Source organism: Malaya genurostris, chromosome 3, assembly GCF_030247185.1.
Source record: "Malaya genurostris strain Urasoe2022 chromosome 3, Malgen_1.1, whole genome shotgun sequence".
Lineage (NCBI taxonomy): Eukaryota > Metazoa > Arthropoda > Insecta > Diptera > Culicidae > Malaya > Malaya genurostris.
The window spans coordinates 219149233-219161789 of record NC_080572.1 but is presented as its reverse complement, the minus strand read 5'-3'; the positions used below and the strand labels follow the sequence as shown (position 1 = coordinate 219161789).

Genomic DNA, 12557 nt, shown 5'->3' with positions numbered 1-12557 from the left:
AGCGCAACGATACAAACGCTAAAAAGTTCATCGCTTCGGAATGAACCTAATTCCCAGTAGGCCAAGTACAATACCGCGATTTAACAACTAATAGTTCTAGTTTGAACTACAACTTCCATCAATTGTGAACCGACTAGACAGTTCCAGCGCAGCTCACTAGAGCATGACTGCGCTGGGCTCACCGCGCGGAACGCATGCCCAATATCCTAGAAACAAATCGATGTGAAAAACGGATACTTTAGTTCAATATAAAAACTGTTTTTCACAACACCCCACCGTCAGTTTCAGATATTTGTTTGAAGTTGCACCATCGGATCCGTTGAAAATGCTCAAATTGATTTTACTTCTATCTGCCATAGTTTTTATCACCGTGGAACCGGCCACCAGGCGCAATCGTAAGGCGAACCAATCGAATGAACAACCACACAATTTAGGGGAGATCGTGAGTGAGCTGACGGAGGAAACGAAGGACTACCACAGTTATCCCAAGTACAGGTACGAATATGGTGTTAAAGACCCCGTCACCGGAGATCACAAAAGCCAGTGGGAGATGCGAGATGGCGACATTGTGAAAGGTAGGAAACCCTCATAAAACAGGAGCTACTTTTGTCTTGTTTATTTCTGATACTGATCACAATTGTTCCATTGTCCTGCTAGGATCCTACACACTCGACGAACCGGACGGTACCCAGCTAATCGTGGAATATCGGGCCGATGATGAAAATGGGTTCGAGGCTATCGTCAAGACGATTAGGCGCCCTCAGCGGCACAGCGATCAGAGGGACGTCGGTGATTCCAATCTGGAAAGTCAAGGTCAAGGTAAACAACGACTCATCGGTCAAAGTTACTCCAAGCTGACGAGATACGACCGAGATGCTGCATGAACTTGAATCAGACGCGAATAAATTGTGATTAAATCGTGCTCGAGCGGTAATTTATTTGCCTCCTTGTCTTGCGGGGCTCAGTGCAATTTTTATTTCCAATGATGACGTCGATTCCACCGGTTGACTTTCAGCGAGGCTTCTGCCAAGCCTGGAATGTTTTCAGCTAAACTGGAATCCATTTCAACGAGCGTCCGGGTCCACCCCCAACCCCGACCGAAAACCACGCGAAGGGGTGTGCTGCGAGCGTTTCCAACGGGGCTGTTGTTAGAATGGAATAATCGCGATAGCGATCAATGGAAAATTATAGAGCGCAACTTCGATGCGTCGTTGGGTCGGAATGACGAATTGAAGTTCGTTTCCTCGAACACCGCATGCATCTTCTTCGCTCTTCGCCGTACTGAGGGCCGTTAAATACTGCGGCTTGTAATATCAGCCTTGTGTGGGGAAAATTGATTAGGCGGCTGTGGTTGAAAGCAGTTCTGGGCAGTAGGCACCAACGATAAAAAAGGAATACCGAACTACAACATTTATTTTAAGGAATGATTTTTTTTTATTTTAAAGAGAATTTCTTATATTACAAGATCTAAGTATTTTTACGCAATAAGATAATTACAAAGTCCTACAAAATCATTTCGGTCAACGGCTTTCGTTGATGTCGAGCACAAACCATAATTTTCAAAATGAAAATGTTAAGTAATCCATCTTGAAATTGTTGGAGGATTACACATTCACTGCACGAAAGGCCAACCCCGTTCCCTACACAAAAAATAATGAAAATTACACGACATGTAAATCAATAGTAATATGAAATAAACATCAGGTCAATCGAAAACTTGATTGTAAACCATCATCGATGTAAAAATTAGTTTATTTTCTATTTTCAAATTAATGATTATTTTTTCTTTAAAACTACATTGAAAAGTGAAGAAATGAGAAAAAATTTTGTATTCAATTTCTTCCTCAAAATACGTGCATGAAGTATGCTGTAAATTTATAAAACATGTTCGTCTGCGTATATTGGGTGTTAATGATTCGCCTACTTGACGGATGGACGATGACTCATCTGATTTTTACATATTTGTTTTCTTTTGACGTGAATATGTCATACTTTACTATGGGGCGCCTTCGCAAATTTACTCTGCACAAGAATGGGTAGAGATTTATTGTAATTATCTCTTGTTATAATTAACGCAACAACGTAATTTTTGCCTTTCTCACATAGAAAAGTTATGCAATCACTGCGAAAACTGACTTTTGAACCGAGGCCCGGAAGGCCCCCTATGTCCTATACCATTCGACTCAGTTCTTAGAGACGGTTGAACCGATTCTCATAAACTTAGATTCAAATGAAAGGTACAATTGTCCTATACAAAGTTCCTGAATTTTATTTTGATCCGACTTTAGGTTCCGGAGTTGCAGGGTGATTAGTGAAATAATTCTTATTTCTAACTACTTCCTCACTTTTCTCAGAGATGGCATGACATTCGGGATCCGACTTCCGGTTCCGGAATTATATGGTGAAGTGTGTTACGAATTGGATGAAAAAATATATAAAAATTGATAAAAAAAAACATGCCTCAAAACAAGACGGCCAAACATTAATTTGGCTTTCCTTTTGTCGTAAATACGACTTACTTTACTATGGGGCGCCTTTTCAAAATTTACCCTCTGAGAGAGTGATAAGTTTTTGATCGTGAATATCTCCTGTTATATCTAACGAATCAACATAATTCTTGCTACATGCCATCGGAAATATGATCACAATTTTATGCTAAAACTTTCAGTTGTGTGACATATTCTTAAATAGTTCACAATTAAACTTTTCTGAAATGTTTGGTATAAACGAGTATCAAAGAGGATAATTCATATGGCGCGTTTGCCTTTCTCGTATTTTGAAAGCTCATAGCTCAGTGATCTGTAGAAGGATTTATATAATCTAACTACCAATAGAATCGAAAATATTCAACTTGAACGTGTATTACAACAATATTGAAGTTTTTCAATAGTACACTATTGAAAAACCTGTTTGATTTAACCCATGACAGCACCAGCCAATCAGAACGCGAGATGTCTGTATCTATACAAGAGCATCCATATAAAAGTTGAATGGTTCACTTTTCCTATCATTTGCTGAGCAACTCTTCCCGAAACAAGACACACGACAGCAACATCGAGGACCTGTCGTCTCATTGTTTCCCGATATGAATGCACGAGACACCGTCAGCACAATGAAACCGAAAAAGGCAGCCAAAAAGTCCAGCAAGGCCCATTGCCGAAACAAGACACACACGAGAACCATCTCAGATCTCAATATTTCCTACCAAAAGATTCATCAAGATGGGAGTTAAAATAATTTGCACCGTCACTAACACATTCAATTACGAACGGCAATGCGAAAGCGAAAGTGATGATTTTGAACACATCTTTATACTAGTTTACAAATATGCCGTGTGAAACAGAGTTGCCACAGATCAATATGTATTTTTGTCGCGAGTACTTTAGTATGCGGCCGAAAACAAAAATTGTTAGAACAAATGTTTCCACTTGATTTGCGCATTCTACTTTCCAGGCGTATCAGAACTGGCTAAACTTGAAGCAATTCTAAATATTTCTTTATCACAGTGATGTGGTCATCCTGAAAAGGACGGGGTTTTCAACGGATGGCCAGCTGCAGATGACGAGGGAAGATTTTCGTTTTCGTTGTCATGGGCAGCGTTACCGGCCAATTCCAACACTTCGGCAACCAAGTACTCCATCACTGCCGCCAGATAGACCGATGCACCAGCACTGACACGCTCGGCGTAGTTCCCCTTCCGAGGCAAACAATGGATTCTGCCGCCAACTGGGCACTTCAGACCAGCACGGTTTGAGCGGGACTTTGCCTTGCCCTTAATTGTTCCTCCACAGCTCGACGACCCATTCAGTATTACTGGCTGCCGCTCTGCTAACTCTCTCTTTTATATCGTTTCACTGTTTCCCGTTCTGCGTATAGGAAAGGAATTCTAACAAAGGGGACGTCCTACCGTGCTACCACTAGCACGTATAAAAGGAAATGTGATGTGAGAAATAGCGTCATTTAAGTTAAAGCAGCTACTCTGTACGTACGAGACACCGTCAGAACGATGGCTCCGAAGACAGGTAGAAAAGCAGATTTGTACCGTCACTAACACATTCAATTACGAACGGCAATGCGAAAGCGAAAATGATGATGTTGAACACATCTTTATACTAGTATGGGGTCGTGTGAAAATATGCCTTGCGAAACAGGGTTGCCATATATACAGATTAATCTGTATTATCATTATTATTATTATTATTATTATTATTATTATTATTATTATTATTATCATTATTATTATTATTACTATTATTATTATTATCATTATTATTATTATTATTAGAATCACTCTTGCATACCGAAGATCGTAGATACATTTCAGACCAGGCCATTGCAATTGTCTCGTACTGAAATTTCGAGAAGAATCAGATATCTTCGAACTTCATAGCTTCAATAAAAATAAACTACAAATTTGTCGTACCTAGCTTCCTATATTAGCAAATTAAAAAGGAATTGTTTCAAGTTTGGAATATATAGTTGTAGAATAGTAGCTGTTTAATGTAACTAAACTGTACTTTAATGTAGGTGTATCGCTTCAAATTCTATTAGTGAAAAAGAGGAAAGCTTGCACAATTCATACAATCAATCAACTAACTGATATTCGGAAAAGTGATGGGAGCGTGTCAGTTTTTTCGTATTCACGACATCCAGTTATGTCTCTGACATTACTCACCCGCCTTTTAACTTTTTTTTCTTGGGTTTTTGATGAACGACCAAAGATTGTAGCCTTAGACTCAAAAATGGATCCCAGTTGCTTTTGTCGAACCAACTTCGCTTATACCGGCTCCCAGATTCCGGTTTCGGAAGTACCTTTTTTCGTTTCCATCTTTTGGTTATACTAGTTTATGGGCAAACCTTTTTGTTTTTTAAGAATCAAATAAATTTATTTTTAAGATTACCACACATTTATATATGAGAATAAGTGAGATATAAGAAAGGCATCATTACACCACTAGGTGGATTAAAACAGGCTTTCCTCATACCATCGGAAGCACGATCAGCAATTTATGATAAAATTTTCAGCAGTATGAGATAACTACAAATATCTCTGAACTCAAATTTTCTAAAATGTATCTTACAACGAGCGTCAAAGAGGAAAACTGTCACAATTTTGATTTTGCCGTTTTCTGACATAATTTTGAGCGAGATTTGTTGATAGATTTACGTAATTTAACTGCCATTCGATTCGGAATCATTCAACTAAAACACATATTGCAAAACTGTTCTAGTATTTTAATAGCACATGTTTGAATAGACTTATATTTGGAACTGTTGGTTGCGAAGCATCGGTAAACGCAGGTAATTGGAATTGATTGGGTCTTTGGTTAGTAAAAACTTGTGTGGAATACACTATTCGTTTCATTCCATTTTTATTACGTATAAAAATCCTTACTTATTATTGAATAATATTTTGCCATTTCTCGTACATTTCTGAAATTGGTAGATTGATTTTTTGTTACCTAGATTTTATTTGACCGAGCTTTAGGATAATTTGTATATGCCAATAATTTGTGTTGCAAAATTTACACAACTTGTCAATTATTATGAACGATTATTTATATTCGGAAGTTTGAGCGAAGCTTTCGAATTTTATTTGTATTCACGTACTCCAATTATGACCCTGACATCACCCATCCTCCATTTTTTATATTTACCCATTGTTTGTTTAACAAATTATTTCCAGGGTGATGTCTTTCAACTACAGAATGAAACATATTTCGCTTTATTGGAGACAGTCAGACCAATTTAGACAAAGTTAGATTGGGTCTTATGATCCCATAAATCACCATAGAATTTTATCTGGATCCAACTCGGAGTTCTAGCGTGAATAATGCTGAAAGTTTTCATTGAAGTGACGATGCAAGGAACATATAAATTATGCTAAAAATTGTTCCAATGTGTATTTGAACTAAGTTGTCCGAACGAATTTTAGCATTACCGGTCTTCGGTGTCCGGTTGTAGAAAAACCGAAAAAGGTATTTTGAAAAAAATACGGAGCTCACTTTGTTTTCTCAGGGATAGTTAAACAGATTCCAAGTTGGAATTTCCAAACAACTTTGGCTCTAATGAAAGGTCTTATGGTCCCACAGGTTGTCAAATTTTTTTTGACAAATCCGACTTCCGATTCCACAATTATTTTATGAAAGTGTAAAAAAATTCAAGTTTTCATTTAAAATATCGATACAAAATATGAAATAAAGATGATCCAATAGGTCTTGTTAGTTGGTGGTCATACAAATTCACTTGACTGATTCGATACCAGAAATAGTTTTGTTAAAAAAATAAATTAAACATCTTTGGATACATTTGGGTGTTTTTCACAAAGCACTACCGTTTCACAGAGAGATCTTTCTCCCGAGGCGCATTTTGAAGATCAGGGAAAAAAGTCGAAAACACGTTTTCGTTCGGCACGTCAGTACAAAATTTGGCTAGCCCCTAAATGAGGAAAAAATGCCATGTACTTCAATTAGGAATGATGAAGCCTTTCTAAAGTTAAACTTCAAAAAAAGGAAATTAATAAAAGTAATATTCACAGAAAACCTACCACAGAAACAAAACTTAAAACCAACGCTGGGAAAATCTAGATCAAATAATCGTCAAATCGAGATCACCGCTGAAGAAGATTGTTTGTGATCTTTCCAATTAAAGATCACTACTGATCTGATCTTTTTAAGATCAGTTGGTCAGTGATCTTTGAATCACATCGATCAAAATCGGTACTGATCTTCCGTCACACAAAATCGGTAGTGATTTTGAGCTAAAATGATTTTGAAATTCATAAATGATTCGATCCGCTCTGATCTTAGTGGAGGAAACTCACATATCAATTTATCTACGTCTGAAATCGTCGAGGGGTGTGAAAGTCAGTATTTATAATTTAATAATAATATTAATTTTTGAACACGTTGAAATCCTTCGGTTTCATAATTGAGTTTTTAAAAAAAAGAAACAATCGACAATGCGTCTCTATTTAGTTTTTTTCGACGTTTTTTTCTGAAAAAAATGAAATATTGTGGTTGTCTACATTATTAATAATATGATATCGAAGCACTTTAGCGCGTTCAAAAGTTAGTTATTTTATACTAAAAATCCAGAGTGGTACCGAAATCGGAAGTGTGAGAAAATATGTTTTTGAGCCTTTTTAATGCAAGAAATACATCCTGACAATGTCTTAAGCATTCTTGATTTTTTTTTAATTTTTCGGTGACCGGTTGATTAAAAAATGAATTCAACAAATCAAAACATCTATAGTGAATCCAGGTAACTTAAATAGTAACGACATCCACTGTAAGACAATTGGAATAATTAGTTTTTTTTTTAATAATTCAAGTACTATTTATTGTTGTTGAAAAATAGGTTTGTGATTTTCCAAAAAGTTTGAAATTTTATAAAAAACGCACCCGGTGAACGACCGCAACTAGGTTAAAACCGGGTATAAATAAACGATATAATTATAATAATAATATAAAAAACGTTTTTGGCTCTTTTGGCTCAAAGGGTTCCCGACCGCTGGCCCAACCTTATTGTACGCTGAGGGTTAGAAATCGGAGAGAGTTCCATTTAAGATATTTGACTACAATTTCCGGTATTTTTGGAACCGGATACCGGTCAGTTGGTAACCGACAAATCCTCAGTCGACTCAATTTACGTCACTTTAAAGGACGGTTTGAAATTTTTATGTATTAGAAGGAAATAAACGTTAAAACTTCCAAAGTGAACCGGAAGCCAAATCCGGATTAATTTAGAAACAAGCCTATAGTATTGAGGGACATTTTATTTGGAGCAAAAAAAGTAGAATCATTTTATCATCTAACATGGTTCGTTTTAAAAAAATACGTTTGAAAATAAATTTTTTACCGTAAACACACCGCAATTCTGAAACCGGGGGTCGGATCAAAAAATATTCCGTAATTATCTTTCGGATTCTTATAACTTCCATTTAAATGAAAGTTTTATAACATCGGCTCAGCTGTCTCCGAAAAGAGTAAGTTCACATGTCTTCTTTTTCGGCGTGAATCTATCTTACTTTACTATGAGGTGCCTTTTCAAAATTTACCCTCTGAGAGAGTGATAAGCTATTGATCGTGAATAACTCTCTTTGTCAGTTCGCTTTCTCATCTCATTCAAGTCAGTCGATAAAACAAAACCGGTTACGTTCGGGCAGAAGAAACCAAGTACAGTATTGTGTAGTGAACAATAGAACGATCTCGAAATGAGTGAACCAAACGAACAAAAGCTACCGCCGACACAAAAGAATACAATTATTGTTGACTTCAGGCAGTGCAAAATTCGACCTTCAATACGAGAACTTGAAGGTTTGCTTAGGAGCAAATGCATCTTGACATTAAACGTGTGCATTTACTTCAATGCAATAAGACGAATAATGTTGTTTATATTCAGTTTTATAAAGAGTTGCAATTCAATTCGCAAAAGACAATAACAATGTGCATTATGTGGAGCACGAAAATATTAGGTACAACATTCCACTATATATGGAAGATAGTGCTATAGAAGTGCGTGTGCATGATCTTCTCTTACGCATCATCGATCCTTATATTTGCAAAACCATGTCCCAATACGGAGAGATCCTCTCTATCGAAAAAGAAAAGTGGAAGAACTTTTTCCCCTTTATTCTAAATGGCGTACGTTTATAACGCATGCGCTTGAAGAGGCCTATACATTCTTATGTGACTTTCGGACAAGATACAAGAATTTAGTGAAAATCACTTGTTACCTATGACAATCAGATGGCCACATGTCAATATAGCCAAAAAGCTGTTCACTACGGTAATCCACGTGATAAACTGAACAAGGATGCAACCACACCAAAGGACAACGAGCCACGAACAAAATGCCCCTCAATCCTCGCAAGAGGAAAATAGAAGCTCCTCTCCCCCTAGAAAAAGAGTGACAACGAGATCCAATACAAAAAAACTTTTATTTAAAAAATTGGCTGAATCGGCCACGTTAAGCTTGTACGCATATATGCCTGAAAAAAACTATATTTTAAATAAAAAAAAACTACAAGGATCAGCCCCATGGGGTTGTTCGAGCCGTTGATGTGGAACAAGGCAACCGAAATTTCCAATGATTGACATTTTCAATCAATCGCCACACTTGTGAATCCGCAAATGCACAAGAGTCCGCTTAGATTGATCCTTATTAGGAATCAACACCGAACACGCGAACCCAGAATATAGACTCTATTTATCGTGATTTGTATTTGTTTCGTAGCCGACGAAATTACATCAATAGCCCAAATGTATATAATTAAATGTTTGTACATGCTTGCGATACAGATATCGATATTTAAGCTTCTCTTCACCAAACTTGTGTTCAAGTTATGCAAGCAGTTATTTTTATAGCGTTTCTCTACCATTACTACCATTTTGCGATTTCGGTTGAAGCGATAAAATATTTCTTATTATCAATCGAGTTCATCTTATATAAATTAGAAATTAATCTTATGCACTCAAAATTTACCCTAGAGTAGTTGTCAATTTCTCAGGTGAAACGACATAACATGGTATTTCATCCAATCTTGCATGACACAAGATCATAGCATACCAATAAAAGCTTCAAATCGTTTATGGCACTTTTTATCTTGCTGTGTAGCAACAACCTACCTCTAGCAAGTCACGCATAAGACTGAAACGTTAGCTATAATTTCGCTTCTATTTGTAGATTCGCGTGCTTCCAACAGCTTTGCTTTTGCTTCGATTGACCAATCAGAGCGCTGCTTTCCCTTTAATATATCGCTTACTCCTTCAAAACCGTCGACTATGGCAGGGAAATTCGGTATGCCGGAGATTTTTTGCAGACAAAATAGGACATTGCTAACTATTAATCAACATTTCAATGATATATAATTAAAAATACATGGCTATGAACATTCAAATCAATATGTAGAAATATTTCCAATCAAATGGTGACATAATATTAATAATTGATACAAAATTGACTGAGCTGTAATTGTTCAAAACCTGACAACATTTCTACGTGTATTTTTCTTGAGTTTCTAGTTTGCACCGCTATATAGAAAACAAAAATGTGTTCCACATTAAAAGTGCAATTAACATCAACATTCTGCTGTTTTTTTCGAGAAAATGCACCGAACAGTGTTCGATATCGGAGAAAATATCACAATTCGTCTCTTCTGAAAGCCATAAATGAATTTCGTGTTGCGTTATGATAGTAAGATTGGTTGAAATATGCCAATCCGACATTCCAGTATTGAATCAATCGCGCTGTAAGCAGCTCTGCTGCGGGACGTTCACAGTGCGAGTTTTGTTTCAAACAAGAGTGGTTGAATCATCCAGCTGTTAATCGTTTGCATTGGAGAAAATACACGAACGGTGAACAACTATGAAGAACATTCTAAAAAAAATAGCTCTTCTAAGGGCTTCAAATGTTTTTTAAAGAACTATAAAGACTACATCTCTGCTATTCGAATGTAATAATTCAGAATATGAGAAATATAAGAATACAATGCCAAATACAGAATCACGCATTCGGTTTCAAATGGAGGAGGAATATTCTGCTCCTAGTGAGTTGTACATTCGAGAGAAATGACATCAACATCATTGAGTCAAATGGTGTCAGATATTTCATTGTTCATTACATCTGCATTAAGTTAGAAGAAAATTATTCGTATTCACGTCAATCCGGTTATGCCTCGGACATTACCCACGCACCTTTTTCATTTTCATATCACCCTGTAATTCCGGAACCGGAAGTCATATTCAAATAAAATTTAGCAATTTTGTATGAGATCACAAGACTTCTATTTTGAATCAAAGTTTGAAGAAATCGGTTCAACCATTTCCGACAAAAAAGTTAGAATATACCAAGCTCAAAGTTCGGTAGGCTCAAAAATCGATTTTCATAGTGATTTCATAACCTTCTTATACGAGAAAGTCAAAAACCTTCTTGACAAAAAAATTTTTGAGGTATCACATTTAGTGCGACGGTATTTTTCTTAAAAAAACGGTATTCAGAGATAACCACGATTAAAGTTTTGCTTGTCAAGTGCTTATGGAACAACCAGCGCGCAGCGGACGGTGGTCATCTTATGTGCTTTCAAAATATTCAATAACAATATATAAAAATATATGTGAATGTGATCAGTATCTAACAAGGAAAACAGAATAAAAAATTGACATGCGAATTCAATTACACTTTTTTACATAAGAGCGTGGTCACGATTACTCGGTACGATCGGTAAAGTGGAATGGTGTGATATTTTTTTTTTAAGAGGGCATTTGTGTCCTTCATGCAAGCGAGAATAAATCAGCTGACTATTGTTTACAATTCGATCTCAGCATTTCTCCAAAATGAGTACCGCGTACGCTTCGCGCTTCGAAGCAGTTTTTTTGTGCTCGCATCCGAAAGCTCTCAGAATGACCCAAGCTGCCGCGGCAAAATACATGCAAAAGTCCAAACAGTTTGTGAGTAAGTGGGTGAATCGTTTTAAAGAGGTGAAAAATGTCGACGACGGCAGCTTGGGTCATTTTGGAACCTTTCGGATGCAAGCACAAAAAAAACTGCTTCACTATTCATTTTGGAAAAATACTGAGATATAATTGTAAAGAATAGTCCACTGATTTATTCTCACATTGCATGAAGGGCACTACTGCCCTCTGTGTTAAAAACAGTTATATCACACCAAGCGCGTATATATGGAGGGGTTTTAGGGGTTCAAATTCTCTCCGAAACTCAAGAAATTAGTGGGAGAAACAGGGGCTTGACCGGACAGCTTAAGCATCTTATAAACCTGCTTTTATTTCGATTGGATTGACTTTGTAAACGCGCTTGGAGATGACGCGGTAGAGATTGGGTAAAAACCCAGTTTTAATGGAAGTTATTTTCAATTTCTAAAACGTGTCCGATTTAGCCCCGGTCTCCCCTATATTATGAAAACACCCTCCGAATTTTTTTTCACACCATTCCACTTTACCGATAGCGAGTAATCGCGAACACGCTCTTATGTAACATACTGTAATTGTATTCGCATGCCCATTTTTCAATGTGTTTTCTTTGTTAGATACTGATCATATTTAAAACTAACTCAAGACGGCTCTACGTTTTAACAAAGGCTTAAACCCATGTCCTTAATGTCATATATTGTGTTATTTGCTTGAGATTAAAGTAATTTCTTGAACTTTCATTTTCATAAACGATGTTGAATGAAATTTTTTATAGTTTATTTCATTATCTTTGATTGGAAGTAGAAGCGCAAAAATCAGGGCAAAAGTAAAACCTCGTTGAGTACATTTTTTTCTTATAAAAACTTTGTTTTCTTGGTTTGCTATAATACTAACAATTGTTATATTATTCGGGTTTTTTTTTACCGCATGGGCTCCCGTTCGTACTAAGTGCATATATCTTTTGATTTATTTTTACATTTCGTCTTCGACTTACCAGTGCATAAGCAGTTCTAACGCCACCTAACGGATCAACATGAACCGCGAGGCAAACGTAAAGTTAAGGCCAGATTGCTCTAAAAAACGTGATTTTAAAAAAAAATCCAGTTATAGTTCACACAATATTTCAAA

General features: G+C 36.6%; 1 protein-coding gene across 1 annotated transcript; it reads left to right on the top strand.

The window, feature by feature from the left end:
* Window positions 1–283: 283 nt before the first annotated feature.
* Window positions 284–922, top strand: LOC131436270 (pro-resilin-like). Its single transcript, XM_058604901.1, has 2 exons — window positions 284–575; window positions 658–922. The coding sequence occupies exons 1-2, from the start codon at window positions 326–328 to the stop codon at window positions 882–884; spliced, it is 477 nt and encodes a 158-aa protein (XP_058460884.1). The 5' UTR covers window positions 284–325; the 3' UTR covers window positions 885–922.
* Window positions 923–12557: the final 11635 nt, after the last annotated feature.